General features: G+C 45.2%; 1 protein-coding gene across 1 annotated transcript in view; it reads left to right on the top strand.

The window, feature by feature from the left end:
- Positions 1 to 15,535, top strand: part of LOC115595659 (fatty acyl-CoA reductase 1) — a 36,907-nt gene that overhangs the window by 9,164 nt on the left and 12,208 nt on the right. Inside the window, exons 2-4 of the mRNA XM_030440395.1 lie at positions 6,833 to 7,008; positions 12,015 to 12,194; positions 13,890 to 14,067. Of these exons, the coding sequence (XP_030296255.1) occupies positions 6,833 to 7,008; positions 12,015 to 12,194; positions 13,890 to 14,067 (534 nt within the window). The remainder of the gene's footprint in view (positions 1 to 6,832; positions 7,009 to 12,014; positions 12,195 to 13,889; positions 14,068 to 15,535) is intronic.

Genomic DNA, 15,535 nt, shown 5'->3' with positions numbered 1-15,535 from the left:
AAGAGATGCGGCCGACGCGGCCTCTCTCAAGTGGACCTCTCCGAGAAATAAAACACGCTTCGTAGACGGCGCTCACCTTCAGATAAAGCGGAACACTTGGTCCCCCGTGCGTATCAAATTGTGTGCATTTAATTGACCTTTTTCTCCGACATTAATCAGAGTTTCCTCGGCTTCCTGGAATGAGCAATCGAGACTCTGGCTGAAGGTTTCGGCGTGTTTTTGCTCAGGAGTCGTGTTGAAATGACAGCGGCAAGGATGGATTAAAGATGAACCCTTTTTCCTGCTTGAGGGGTTAGAAGCGTCTGTCCTCAGTCTCAGCCTCCCATGAGATTCCTCACATTTCTGTTTTCCCCCTCCGAGGTTTTCTATCCGTACTATGAGGCCTCGTCAGTTTGGCAGATGACAAAGAAGAAGCTCTCTGGCGTCTGAGAAATAATGACGGCTGCCCACATCCTCCTCCTTGCACGAGCTTGCGTGCCCATTGTCGAGTTTTTTGGGCATTGTTAATAACTTTTTCGGGAAAAAAAGACCTCTCTTGTCAGTGATCCTGCTCACAATCTTATCACTCGACTAATTTAGACAGTGCGTGTCAGGAAATGGAGGTCATCGCTGAGGGTGCAGCCGTTAATTGCTTCTGTCTGACACAGTTTGGCAGAGCGTCCGGAGCTACAGTAAATCTTCCAGCTTGTTCGTTTTTCGATCAGTCGTATCCGGCTTACTCAGCAGGGAACAAGCCAACTGACTCGGACGGGAACAAAAATGGGGGGAACTGACAGTTTTGGTGTTCAGATCTAGTTGTGAGGGGTAGAATGGGTCGTCCCCTGCTCCACCTGTCCAGATATCAAAGTCCTTGAGCAAGATGTTAAACCTCCTGGTCAGGGCACTCTGTATTTAACGGGTTGGGATACTTTCAGTTACTTAAGGTATGATTTTTGTTCGTTTGTGAAGACGCTGAGCTGTTTCAATGCTAAAAGACTCCACATGTGATTAGTGACAAAGCAGTTGTGTAAAGAATAAAAAGGGAGTTGAAGAGGGAAATTAAAATCCTGCCAACTTTCTTCCTCCTTCTTCTGCGTTGGCCTGATGGTTTGGCTGTCAAGTTTATAAAAGTTGAATCCTACCTTGGATCTGGTGACTCATGACACCCGATTTAAAACAAGAAAAAGCCACAAATTCTCTGATTTGAGAAGCTGGAACTACCAAATGTTTGGCACTGTTTCTTAAAAAAGACGACATTGATAATTAGCTTTTTGAGTCTGCAGCCGTGACCTTTAGTCCGTCAAGTGTGAAGCGCTCCGCCATCATTAGCTCTGCTTCACACCGCGTCTTACCGTGACCCCCCTCGTACACGCCGACCCCCATAAGACCTGGCTGAGGTGACATTTTGCTGCCATAAACTTTTTTTTTTTTTTTTGGTACAACGCACAAAAAGAAAACACTTTCCTCGCCACTTTTCTAATTCTTTTTTCCTGCTCTTTCGCTCTCTGCCGTCCCTGTGCTCCGGGGGAAAAGGTCTGCATGAAGGGGCCTGAGAGAGAGTGGAGCCCATTTAAAGGGCAGTTAGTGAGAAGCGAGGCTGTGTGAATGGCTTCTCGGGTTGCCGGGCTGAAAGCAAAGTGCCATTAGTGTTGGGTTTCTGTGAGAGTCCACAGAGCAGCGGCTGCTTCAAGCACTCTTGATGGAAGATTTGTTGCCCTCGGGGTATTAAAAATGGAAGTGTCCAGGTCAGAGTAAAGGACAAACGTCCAGTACGAGCCACCTCTGCGAGTTAACAAAGGGAAGTGACTTTTACGTCGCTGTTCCATAAGATGTACCATAAAAACACTTGTGGCTGCCCTACGGGGACGGCCGCGGTGATGTTTTCTTTTTCTCCTCTGTGAGTTGGAGGAAACTGGTAGGCTATTGTATTCTTGTACAAGGCAGTTTGCTCATTGATGCCCGTGGGTCGGGGAAGGGTGCGATGGTAAATGCGAGCGGTCGAAGGCTGGCACAAGAAAAGAGCCCTTTCACAAAACAACGCCACGGTCCCGCGATGCCATTCTCTGCCTGCGCCCGTAACAAAGAGCCCTCTGAAGCCCACGCTGGAACAGCCTCGTTCACCCTGCTGACCCCGTTGCACTTTCTTCCATTCCGGGTCTTTCTATAATTTAACTTTGGCTTAGTGGTACTTCACAAATATCTTCTTTTGTGTGTGTGCTGAGTTTTGCCTGGTGGATACTCGTATTGCTATTTCAGCTGGGTAGTAGCTCATAGAGTGAGAGTGTGCACTGAAAAGTTGGGTTTTTCTGTTTTATCCTGAACAGTAACGGCCCTGTTTGCTGTCATCGTCATGACACAGTACCAGCATGAAGACTTTTCTCCACTTGCTCATACCATCCATACCTTTCTCTTATTGGTGAGGAAGATTCTAGTTAATAGATGTAACTCCAGTTCTACCATAGAAAGTTATCGGAGCCCCAGTAAAGCACATGGTAAAACAATTATCACGGTAATTACGGTGCTGAACAATCCGTGTCGTGGCACAAAAGGTGACAGAACCGGCATAGCAACCAGCCGTGTCACAAACACCTGCTGCTGATCTTGGCGGGTGAGACACATTCTTTAGACCGGGTCACCGCCTCCTTTTGTGTTATGTAGCTATAAATCCAGTCACACAACATCCTGTGTCTTTATTAAAATATAACAAAAGTGTTCCACTGCGTCATCGGTAGAAACAATCACAACCTGTGACAGTTGAAATACGGAGCTGCTGATGCATGTTGGCGCTGCAGCTGCTGCCACGCCGGCACCGCCAGCTAGACTTGTGCAGACCATTTATAATTCAAGGCTAATTAATATATTTAAAGTCTGTGGCGCTGCTCTTCGTCTGCATGTTTGATAGGACGCATTTATGTATTTATGACTAACCGACTATGATGGATATCATCTCCAAAACCACTGGCCATCAAACGTATTCCTATGAATCCAAAGTCTGCCTGAAGACAGCACAGAGCAGCCGCTAGAAGTTTCCATCATTGACGATCCGACTATTTAAAAGATTAAGAGATCTTGAGGAGAAGCTGTCCTCAGTCCTCCTCTCGCTGCCGTCACGGCGCACGAAAAACTGAGAGCAGTGTGGGTTTTATGGGGTTTTTTTGGGCGAAACTTTAAATTTGCTACAAACTGTTTCTGAAGCGTGTCAGGAGTTACCGTCGTGATGGATGGTTGATGAAAGATATATACTCTGGCAGTCCCACATTTATTGGCTGCAAATAAATCCACTTTAAAAAACATCTCAAATCTGAAGGTCCAAAATAAATACACCCTCTCTTCTCTCTCGCTGGGTTGTGCATGGAAAGGCAGCGTTTTCTCTCCTTGCCGTTTTATAACCCGTCCGTGGTCGCGTGTCCGTTGGTTTGTCAGCAGGACGACACAAAAGCCACTGAACAGATTTCCACGAAACTTGGATGGAGGATGGGTTTCCACTCAGAATAGACCCCATTAACTTCCGGTGCAAATTAAGAGTCTGGGGTCCGGATTAAGGAACGCACTCAGAACCTGGCGTGGCCCGTTTGTGTGACGTTGTGTTGTGAACTTTAACCGTCACTGATCAGTTTGAGGTTATCGCCGCTTCTTTTCGCTTTTGCTGTTGTGTTAGCACCTTTATTCCTGTTTACAATCATTTATATAACTTGCCCTGGATGATAAGTTTAGAGAATCATCCATCTGTAAGAAGGATGCTTTAATAAAACTCTCAGTATCACCTTATCAGGACGTGAACCGCTTCTATTCAAGATAAGGAAAACAGGAGAGCGATTGCTGATTATAACAGGGTATATATTAGGATATTTTGCATCACAGCCGGACTGCTTTTACTCATCTTATTATAGACCTACGTCAATATCAGATCAAGTCCTTGATCTTCGAGATGTTCCTGGTATTTGCAGGTCCTTTCCGCGATTTAACGAAACTAAGAGCACTTTCTGAGAAACACATTTGTGGTTAAGAGTTCCTCCTCAGTGAAGGCAGCTGTCCTCTTTTTTTCTTTTCTTCTTCTTTGTGCTGCTTCTGTTGTGTTAATGTTCTCAAGTGGTTTTTGTCTCGGTTGCAAACCTCATGAATGGCAGTCGATGTTCCGGAGCGAAGCGTGGAATCGAATGTGTTCCTTTATTAAAAAAAAAGAAGCGGCTATAAAACAGGGCGGGTGAGGCGCATCAAACCCGGCTGTTCCTGCCAGCTCTTCGTCTCTTTGACTGACGGCGTCACGCTGAACCCCTGACAGGTACGGAATGTGTCAGCGCTATAAGAAGAATTCACATTTGTTCTTTAACTTTCTTATAAACTTCCTCATCGCCGGGCGAAGTACGACCGCCAAAATCTGGGTGGTTTGTTTTTGTTGCCATGCTACACACCCTCAAAAGGAAGTTGAACTGAGGTCATAAGATGACATCAGCTGCTCTGTAAATCATACCATAAAGAGGGAAATAGTTTGTGTGGTTAAAAACACCGATTTGGTGTTTTTGGAAAGATTTTTTTAAATTTTTTTTCTGCATCTCCTCTCTTCTGCAGACTGTAGCTCTCTGTTTGCTGCCAGCTGTTGGCCTGCAGCAGAGGGAGGGGAATCACTGTTATTCTTGCCTTACATAATGATAGCAGAGCTACACTATCATGCAGAAAATACCGCATGCATCCGCCTCTCTCCCCCCCCCGGTTGGGAATAGCTCTGGGTTATGACATTACATACTGTACAACAGGAGTTGTGCCTAATATGGGCAGCGCTGGGAGAGCGTTGCAAAGCAGAAGACCGATGTGGACACAGAACATGAGTATAAACAGCTGTTCGACGCTGTTTAATTCAACATCTGTCCTCTTCAGCAAGAGTGCTCTGCTCACAGGGACAGCTGAATACGCACTGAGCGGCAATTTCATAACGGAGAGGACGCACTCTGATGCCAATCCCTTCCCTTCCTCCCTCATTCACCCTCTTCATGTCTTGCCAACCCCAAATATCTCTCTGTAAAAATGCATCTGTGCAGAGAAATGCACGCTGGGAGACATGAGACCAGCCCTCTCTGCAGGGGGGGGATTCTGATGCGAGGGTGTTGGGCTGCACAGGGGTCGCGCGATCCATGAGCCGGTAAACGTAGACGAGGGTTCACTTATCCGCCCTCCATGTTGGAATGTCGTCCGCAGCCCCTCTGCGAGCAAACAGCCGAGTAAACAGGTGGAATAATATCACACAAGCGGGGCTTTGTGTCGAGCTGCACGCAGAATACGAAGCGCAGCGAGCACACGCGCTCACACACTTGTCGTCCGTCCGTCAGGCGCTCCCAGACAGCCGCGTTTGGCCCGAGGGAGGACCTCTTTACCTCTGCAGTTTTGTTCATCAGTTATCATTTGTCATCCAGATGCCAGACGTTCACCGCCTCCGGCTCTTTGGAAATTGATCCATCTTTGAGTTCTGGACTGTTTGGATGGAAAAAAATAATCATTCTCGCAGCCTTACAAACCCCGCACAAAGAGGCTTAACGCTGCCATTCTACTCAGATCCCACTGTACAGAGGCGTGTATGTTCAGTCTTACATTGTTTGATATAGGGTTTGTTTGCAAAGCACTGATAGTCTTATGTATACAACAGAGAGTCCATTCCTTCAGTGTGTGTGTGTGTGTCTGTGTGTGTGTTCAGACTTGGACGTTCGTCAGGAAACACGCCTTAGTCTGACTCATAGCTCCGACAAATGAAACCCAGTCTTCCGCAGCAGAAAGGATTCTCTTGAACTCCATGTCACACCCGCCGAGGGCCGAGCTAGCACCTCGTATAAAAAGGCAAACATTGACTCAGTCACATTTCCTTTAGGTTGAATAATACGGCGGCTATTTAGCCCCCAAATCGGATGACTTTGATTAATGCACGTCTTGGCAGTAAAGGTCAAGTTCTTTTCTCAACTCAAGCCCTTTTCCTCTTCTTCTATAAGAGGGAACATTTTTAGTTGCTGCCAATAAGCAATAAAACAAAATCCTGAGGTTGAATTTCTTCTTCTTTACTTTCCGACACAGGCTGCAAAAGCTTTTCCGTCAATCTCTCAGCCCAGTCTAGTGTATGGATGAATTGTATGATCTGTCAAATGTCAAATATTAGCAGTTAAAATTGTATATTGTGTAAAAATAAACAGTAAGGACCCCCGTAAAGGAGTTAAGAATCGTAGGTAACGCTGACACAAAAGCCAATCTGTCCCTCTGTTGGGCTGCAACACCTGCTCTCCACTGTTGACGACTATTTTTAACTCCAACACTGAAGCTTGATGAATAATTTCAGCGCCACGAGCAGTTATTAATAGCTGTCAGTTTTGAAGGTGTACAAGTTTGACACGGTGTTCTGCGAGGGAAGGTCACATTCTCATTACCGTGTCTCTGACAGACACTCGGCCTGCAGCGCGGGGATCGCAGTCGCCTGCTGATCCTCCGGTCTGACCCCGTCTCTCGACAGCCGCGTTCGCTGGTATTGTTTCCTTGAAATGAAACAGGACACACACATCAGATCAGAAACAAATCTGGCGGTGAATCTTTACCGGCACGCGCGTGTGTGTGATTGTTGCCTGAGGGGTTTATGCAAAATAACACATTTGCTGACGTGAGATCATTTGCATTCCTTGTCATGCTATTTTAGTGTTTTATCTGTCATCGCTGGAGTCAGTTTATATAGTGGATGTGCCCTCCAGCTGCTGAGCACTATGGGCTTAATTATTAGTGGCATTTAAGTCTGTCGCTCTTTGTTCTGTCGACTGCTGCTGCTGCTGACTAAGTTGTTTAAACTCATCTTTTTTTTTTTTTTCGTGTTTTCTGTCTCTGGCAGCTTTTCGACCGCGTGCGGGAGGACAACCCCGACTTCCACCAGAAGATCATCCCCATCAGCAGCGAGCTGACGCAGCCGGGCCTCGCCATCAGCCCGGAGGACGTGGAGAAGCTCACCGGCTGCATCGACATCGTCTTCCACTGCGCCGCCACCATCCGCTTCGACGAGCCGCTCAAGTGAGGATCAAACCCTCTCGCCCCCACACACTGAACACACTCTGCAGCTGTTTGTCGTCCAAAAACAGTTGCAAACAATATTATCAGAGACATGCACGTCTGGTTATTGTTTGGTAAATCGCTCCTTACAAGCGGCTCACCGAACAGGCAGCACTGTTTTAGTAATTTACAGCAGAGAGGAAGTACAACTGTTCATTACTAAAGGAGGAGGAGGATGTGGAGAAACCAACTGTTGGTTAAAAACACAAAGTCACCCGCAGCAACACTTTAAACAATAGATGTTTCCTTCTGTAATCACAAGAAGCCTACGTGATCAAACCAGAAGATATTGAATGTAGAGGACAAACTGCAGTTATCATGTGATCACCGTCCCTTGCAGCATGTTATGTGTACAGTAATCCTGTCAGTGATAGATTCATTATAAGATACATCAGAGCTTTGCAAACATAGCCAGTCAAATTAGATTTTCTTCACTGTATACCACCCAAAGTTGCGGCAATCACACGGAAATGCAGAAACACAGAAATGCACACGAATCACATGTAAATGCATCTGATCGCTGCATCGACAGCCGTCGCCTGTGACAAGTGATGTGTACAGTACTCAGTGTCCTGCGTTACGTTCAGGGGTTATAATCTCCGAGGTGGAAACAGTGTTGGAGGTGAATCAGATGTTCAGTCGTCCCAATTGTATCACCATCCACCCAAAGTCATTTTCAGATCAAATCGTTGGTGGAAATTGATTTCTATACGGCCTGAACCCGCTGATGACGACGGAGCGGTGTGACATCACTCGTCTGCTGCAGCCTCAGGCCGCTGTGCTGTTATCGGTGTGGGGACGGCGCATTTAACTATATATAATAGTGACCCAGTTATTTGTTCTTGTGTGGATGATGTGCTGGTGCTCTGCTCCAGCTCATCAGTAGTTTTAAGTCAGTGAACCAGCGTTGGTCCTTCCTGTAGGCGCTGAGCTCACTTGGTGGAGCACAACATGCATGTTCTGTTTAATCCGACATGGGGGATGTGGGATTGATTTGTTACGAGCGTGTTGAGGAGTCAGTGTCGCGTCTGACGTCTCTCTCCTGCATGTGTGGAAGGAGTTTGCTCATGTTGGAGGCGGGGACACTCGTAGGCGTTGAGTGACAGCTCGGTTTGGATGAAGCAGCTTCACATTGATCTCTTATTGCCTTCACGTCTCGCTCCGTCCACCGCGGCTCTCAGCCTGACCGGCTCTCCTCTCGCTGTTGCTTCACCTTCCATCTTTCTCTCTAAATTGGCCTTCACCTCATCTTTGTTCTCACCCCCGTCTTCACTCTCTCTCTCCGTCTCTCTCCTCCCCCCCGTCTCTGTCGTGTCTCTGAGTCATTACTCTCGTGTCGCGGCCTTGTAAGCAGTGCAGAGGCATAAATCAGACGAGTCTGTTTCACAGTCGGTTCTTTTCACGCTGACACCGCAGCTGCTCTTTATCTTCTGCAGGTCTTTATCCACACTTAAAGGATAATTCCTGTTTATTTAGTTTTGGCGATAATTCATGAATGTTGTACTCACTTAGAGTCCAGCGGGGCGAGAAAAACAACCAGTCGGAGGTTATCCAGGATAGGGCAGTGGTTAATAGTGAAATCAACGCTATCAGTGTTATCGATCAGTCCGACCACAGCCATTTAAAATCCCCATCACAACATCCGAGAGCAGCAACAATTAGTCTGTTAATCTCTTAATGGATACAAAGAATATTAGTCACCAGCAATTTTGACAGTTGCTGAATCTCTTCATTCATTTTTCAAGCAAAAATGTCAAACATGTGCTGCTCCAGCTTCTTTTATTGAAGCATTTACTGCTTTTCTTTGTTTTTAATGATAGAAAATGAAGAGTATTTGGGTTTGGACAGAAGAAACTCTGAAAAAATACTGATTAACATTTGTCGCACCTTTTTGTTTTTACATTTTAATGACTCAATGATTCATCGATAATGGAAATAATCACTCCACAGCCTCCAAAAGCCCACGATGATGTCATTAAGTTGCTTATTTGTACCAAAGAACAGTCATAAACTCAAGGAGATCCAGTTCACAGTCACACAAGACAAAGAAAGGCAGCAAATCCTCTCAGTTCGGAGCTGGAACAGGGACGATCAATCGATTATCAAATTATGTGCATTAAATATCGTTTAATCTTTGCAGCTACATGTTAAATTGATAACGTTCATCACCCAAAGCAATTGTTTCAAGTTTAATAGGCTCTGAGAAAAGCAATTTCACCTGGCAGACATTTGTTTTTCACTATTTGCTAACTTGTTACTCAAACCTGTTCCCTGTGACTACAGACTGAACACCCCCGATTCAAATAAAGCCGCAGATCCCTGTAATTAATCTGATTGGAACAGTATTACCAGAAGACCTGAGAGCTGTGTAAAGGTGTTATAAATTGATCCTTTGAGGTGGCAGCCAGCAGTTTTCTTGCATCCAAATGATAATAGAAAAACCAGACGGGTGTTGAGTCAGACGCAGGAAGACACACAGCGGTGCACTGTCCTGTTGCCGTGGCGCCCTGCATATGGTCCCAGAAGGTGGCGAGAAGACGGCGTGCCCACGCACTCAGCTCGTCCTCTAATGACCACCACCGCCCTCCCTCATCCACGCAACTGTCACCACTTTGCTGCCGCTAACAAGCTGGCACCACCTGATTCGAGCCGGTGAACCCACCGCCCACACACACACTGACACACACCGTCCATCGCTCGTACTCTCCCTGTCACACACACACACACACACACACACACACACACACACACACACACGTACACCTCTCGAGCTGCACCGCCCACACAGAGCCAGAGAAGCTCTCGTATCTCAGAGTGTCTGTTTCAACTGATCCTCGGTTTTTCCTCTCTGTCGCCTCGGGGCTCAGCGGACTCAGCAGTGGACACAGATCCGCTGCTGAATGCAAAAAGGTTGACGGAGCGGTGGAGAGAAACTCGGGATTGTTCTGGTTTGAGGCCCGAATAAAGCCGAAGAATAAAACCAGAGCCACGATGCACAACAGGACCAGAGCTGATGAATGTGGTTCCTCTTCACTGGGTCTTTTTGAAGATTATGTAATATTTCTACATAATAAATCTAAAAACGACAAGAACACTGCAAATATTTTGTTGCATTGTGTACTTAGATTATGCAAAATGTCCAAACTCTGTCATTTTATGCAAGTTAATGGTGCTTTTCCAGTCTACTGACCCCCAAAAGCACCTTACAACCTTTGTCACATTCAACCATTCACACACATTCATAATCTGATGGCAGAAGCAGCCGACCGTTTGGGTTCAACATCTTGCTCGGGGATGCTTCAGCGTGCAGCCAGGGGAGCTTGAGAGTCGTACCAGCGACCTTCCGATTACTGAACGACCCGCTCCACCTCGAGAGCTGCAGCCAACGTGGTGCCTTTCATTTGGCGGCTCTGTATTCTGCATATGAAGTATTTATATTCCATCTGTACATGTGATAGAAGAGTGCACTGCTGATAAGGTGGCAAAAAAGGAAAAAAATGTATATTGATGCTGTGAAAAAAAAAATTCCCGGGCGTAAATTCCCATAGAAAATGTTCCCAGAAGTTTGTTTCTGTTTAGAGTTTCTTCTAAGTGTGTGTGCAGTTTCTAGTTCCTTGAGTTTTTAGGGTTTGTTTATCTTTTGTGATTCATGTGATTTGGCCGCTGTTAACGCTGCAGTTTCCCTCGAGCTTTCATAAAATATTTAGCCGGCGCCATTGAAAAGTTAGCCGAATTAGCTTCTAGCAGCTGCTGTTTGCAGTGGACTCATGAACACACAGACGGATATCGCTGCTGAACTTTGATGCTTACCGAAACTTAAAAACGTGATATTCTCAGGGGGAGTTCTGCAGTTATGAGGAAATTTTATTTTGTGATTTCTAAGTGGATTAATGGACGTTTATTCATGATGCATCCCACTTCCCTCCACCACTCTGTCCGTCTACTCTGCACGAATCGATAACAATCCTGATAATGGATATATCATTAGGATCACACATACACGCCTCCCCTTGCCCGTCGGTGGTGGCTGATGTTTGTTTTACGGTGTTGTTTTGCACTTCACGGTGCCATTATATAAAAACTGCTTCTTCTCGTCATCTGTTTTTCACATTTGAATGTGATAAACATACTTTGTCAACATTGTCAGTCATTTATGGAGCGAAACATCCAAACATCGGCCGGTTGCGGCTTCTCAGATGTGACCGTTTTCTGCTTTTCTCTTTCTTTCAGCCATTTTAAATAACATATTGTTGGCTTTTTTACATCAAATGGGCTCTTGGGGAATTGTGATGGGTATTCTGACATTTCTAGGCGAGGCAATTATTGGTAAAAGGAACAAATAATACAGCACAACTGTAAATGATTGGAATTATAGTAATTATTGGTTCCCGCTCTGTTGTGACTCACTTTTGATTATTTTCTTTTTATGTTCCTCAGAAGCTTTTGGTTTCTCTCTCTCACAAACGGCTTTTGATTTGTTTTTATTCCTGCCTCCTCCGCTTGTGCATCATCACATGGTCCAATGCAATCTTGTCATTTATTGATTGCAATCTACAAAGAGATTAGAGATGCTTGGTTTGGAGGGGGAAAAAAAAAGAGAAGAAAGAGAAAGAGAGAGAAACTTCAGGAAGAGCAACAGATTTCTCTTGTAGAATTCTCCTCCCGTCCTCCCTCCTGTTTGGTTTCATGTCTCACCGTCCTGTCGTGTCGTTCTGCTCCGACTTATAATCGTGTTTCCTGCTAGTCTGCACATTCTCATCTGAACGGAGCGCTCGGGAGTCGGCAAATACAAACGTTCTTGCATGCAAATGCTCAAACAGAGACATTAGCAGTCTGGCAAACAACACCCTCGAAGCCTTTTCCCCACACACACACATTTAATATCCAGCACACACAAATGTTTAACTCCTACACACTCGCACGAGGAGGCGCAGTGTTTGACGGCTTATCTCTCTTCTCTCCGGCAGACACGCCCTGCAGCTGAACGTGATCGCCACGCAGCAGCTCCTCAGCCTGGCCAAGCAGATGCACCACCTCGAGGCCTTCATTCACATCTCCACCGCCTATGCAAACTGCAACCGCAAGCACATCGACGAGGTCATCTACCCGCCGCCCGTCGAGCCCAAGAAGCTCATCGAGTCTCTCGAGTGAGTGGATGGAAACGCTTGTTGTGCCCCGAGGACGTGGGATCGATTCTAGTCCTCTCTTGATCCATATCAAAGAAAATGTGATTAAAAAGCACAATCATTTACTTTTAATATATTAACTATGATTGATTATTAATCCACATTTGTTGCTTACGCGAGTGTTTACAGCAGCAACACAGTGTGTGTAGGATTGAGTTCAAGTAAACAGCTGTGTGTGTGTGTGTGTGTGTGTGTGTGTGTGTGTGTGTGTGTGTGTGTGTGTGTGTTCATGGTGATGAAGGAAAATGTCGGCCAGTGCAACAGTGTGGCTCACTGATGTGTTTATAATAGCTTTTTGGAAAATAATGGAGCTCTGTGGCACAGAGGAAGAAGATATCAGGCTTTCACCAGACTTATTACCAGAAATCCATCCCCTCAAAAGTAACTACAAACATTAACAGATCATCAGCAATAAAATTGATTAGTTTTAAATCATCATCAAGAACAAATTCGATTTCAGCCTCTTAAATGTGAGTACGTTCTGGTTTCTTTCCTCCTTCATGACAGTAAACTGAATATCTCTGGGTTGTGAACAAAACGAGACGTTTGAGGATGTCACCTTGGACTTTGGGAAACACTAATCGATGTTTTTCACCATTTTCTGACATTTTTATTGACCAGAAGAACTAGTTAATTAATCAGGAAAATAATCGACAAAGAAAATAATCATTAGTTGCGATCTTTAACTGTAAAACAGATGTAGTGGAGTTAAAAAAAAAAGTGTAGTATTTCCCTCTGTTTTGTAGTGGGCAATGAGTGTGAAGTAGTGGATTCTGGGATATAAACTTGTTCTCCCAGCAAAACAAAACTAGAAAGGCACTCAGTAGAGCACATACCTCCGCCAAGGCTCAACAATAAAACCAAACCAAGTCCAATATCAAATAAAACATATTTAAATCCACTACATATGGATTTTTATTAGGGTATGCATTGTTTTTTTCCAACTAAAATGACCCAAAATGTCAACAAAAAGCAAAACATCTCTTAATGTTGAAGGAAGTGAGATAAAAATTCCTGGATCTGTCTCTTTATCTGGAGGCGCACCAGAAGATAACGAGGTCTATTCTGGGCCGAGACCCATCCTCCTTCCAAGTTTCGTGGAAATCTGTTAAGCAGTTTTTGGGTAATCCTGCTGACAAACCGAACACGGGGGATCTGAAGATAAAAAAAAGCGAAGAATTCTCGCTCAAACATCTTTGAGTTACAACTTCAGATGATTAACATTTCCAGGACTTGATGACACGTCTCCATCTGTACTGAGTTTGATATCCAGCTCCAGCCCACATCTTCTGCTTTGTCCGCTGATCCCACACAGAGCGGACAGAAGTAGTGAAGACATTCAGCCTCGTCGTCAGCCCAAACCTCGTCCTGACATTCACTGTACTTAACGAGGGCGACAGAAGAAATACTGCTTCTGTATGAAGCACAAAGGAAGCTTCAGTTTAATTAAAAACATGGAGATGTAAAAAGTCTTGTCAGCTTCTCCAAACATCCGTCTTAATCTATTATAGTAAATCATAGAATACCTTAAAAACAATATGGACTTCTGCATGAAAAATGACCAAATTGTGTGTTTATTGTCTTGATGGACATTTACAGACAGTATTTCAGCCCTTTATGTGATGATTATGAATGATGATACATCCCTGTCTTTAGGTGGATGGACGATGGCATCGTGCGTGACATCACACCGCGGCTCATCGGCGACAGGCCCAACACGTACACCTACACCAAAGCCCTGGCCGAGTTCGTGGTGCAGCAGGAGCAGGACAAGCTCAACATCGCCATCATCAGACCCTCCATCGTGGGAGCCAGCTGGCAGGAGCCTTTCCCCGTGAGCCCACTCAGTATTTGACTGTGATATATATGTCTGCTGTCATGAAGCATGACTCACATCTTCTCATCGCTGCTCGTTAATGTTAATCAACATGTTTTGAAACGACTTCCGGACGCGTTGTCTTGATCCTGTGCTCATTACGTGTCAGTGAAATGAATGGAAATAAGTATTGATCGATGTAATCCCGCGCAGGTCAATGCTGCTCCCCTGTGGGTTATGTCTTAAGTGGCGCAGGATTAAAACAAATTGGTTAATATCTTGAGCTGAAGAGCGTTTTCAGCCAAAGTGCTCAACAGCTGCTGCTGGGATGGAGTTCGGGGTGGCGGAGAGAGGCGAGAAATGTGACACCGAGGGCGGAGATACGCTGGCAAAAACTGAATGTCACATTGAGGGCGGGAAAGTTGGAGCGAGCGGAGAAGTTCATGTAAAGGCTGCACTGAGAGATCCAGCGCAGTTTAACTTGAAAGTGGAGAATTTCCATGATTAAGCTGCTTTCTGTCAAGCTGCTGGTGCTGCAGGCGTCCTGACATCCTCACTTTTTTAAAACCGTGAGGATGTACAGAAATATTACTCTCCCTCGCAGAGTGAGGTCTTTCTTCTCTCTACACGTAAAGAGGAAATCATTATTCCCTTATCCACTGCAAATAAACACCCATAAATCCCCTTAAAGCTTATAGAAAAAGAAACGCTTCTTATAACTGCAGAACTTCCTTGAAAAACGTCACATTTTTACAGTTTCTGCAGTATCGATGTGATCCAGTGGCAGCTGTCTGTATACTCATGAGTGCATTGTGAACTATAACTGCTAAAAGATAATTCTGCTCATTTTAAATGATGACAACTAGCAGAAATGTACATTTTAGAGAGAATTTTGACTTTGTTTTCATTAACAAATTGCTCAAACTGATTCACTTATTATCAAAACAGTTAGTGATTTTAATGGTTGGCAACTGATCAATTAACAGTTTCAGCTCTAAAGACATCCCTTTATTCTAAAAAAAATCAAGCCGCACATTATTTTGGATGGTGGTGGTTGACTCTGCCTTTTTAAAGGTCATTATTTTTAGCTTGCTCTGTGCACTCAGATGAAAGCTGCACTTTCGCCGCTTACAGTCGTTCAGAACCTTCCTGTGAAATAATCAAAGCCTCTACGAGAGATTCAGAAATGATGCTGCTTAGATAGAATAGCAGAACAACACAGGAAAGTCCTTGTTTATGTGGCGTCAGGAAATGTCGGCCTCGTGTGTGTCTATGTGTGTGTGTTCGTGCTGGGACTGTGACGGCAGCTCCTGGCTCTGTGCTCAGCCTTCAGTTGTAAGCTTGGCCTGGCAGCGGCTCTTCAAAGAGGCCTCGCTCACGCTTGGCCATGCAATCGCCTTGGCAGCTCGTGCCAGTAGGCGCTGTGAGGCAGAAGGGGGGGATGGGACTGCCTGTTTGTATGTTTGTGTTGATGTGTGGTGTGTTT

The sequence above is a fragment of the Sparus aurata genome, chromosome 14 (assembly GCF_900880675.1).
Source record: "Sparus aurata chromosome 14, fSpaAur1.1, whole genome shotgun sequence".
Taxonomy (NCBI): domain Eukaryota; kingdom Metazoa; phylum Chordata; class Actinopteri; order Spariformes; family Sparidae; genus Sparus; species Sparus aurata.
Note: the sequence above shows the minus strand (reverse complement) of the source record. Positions and strands in the feature narration are given on the sequence as shown.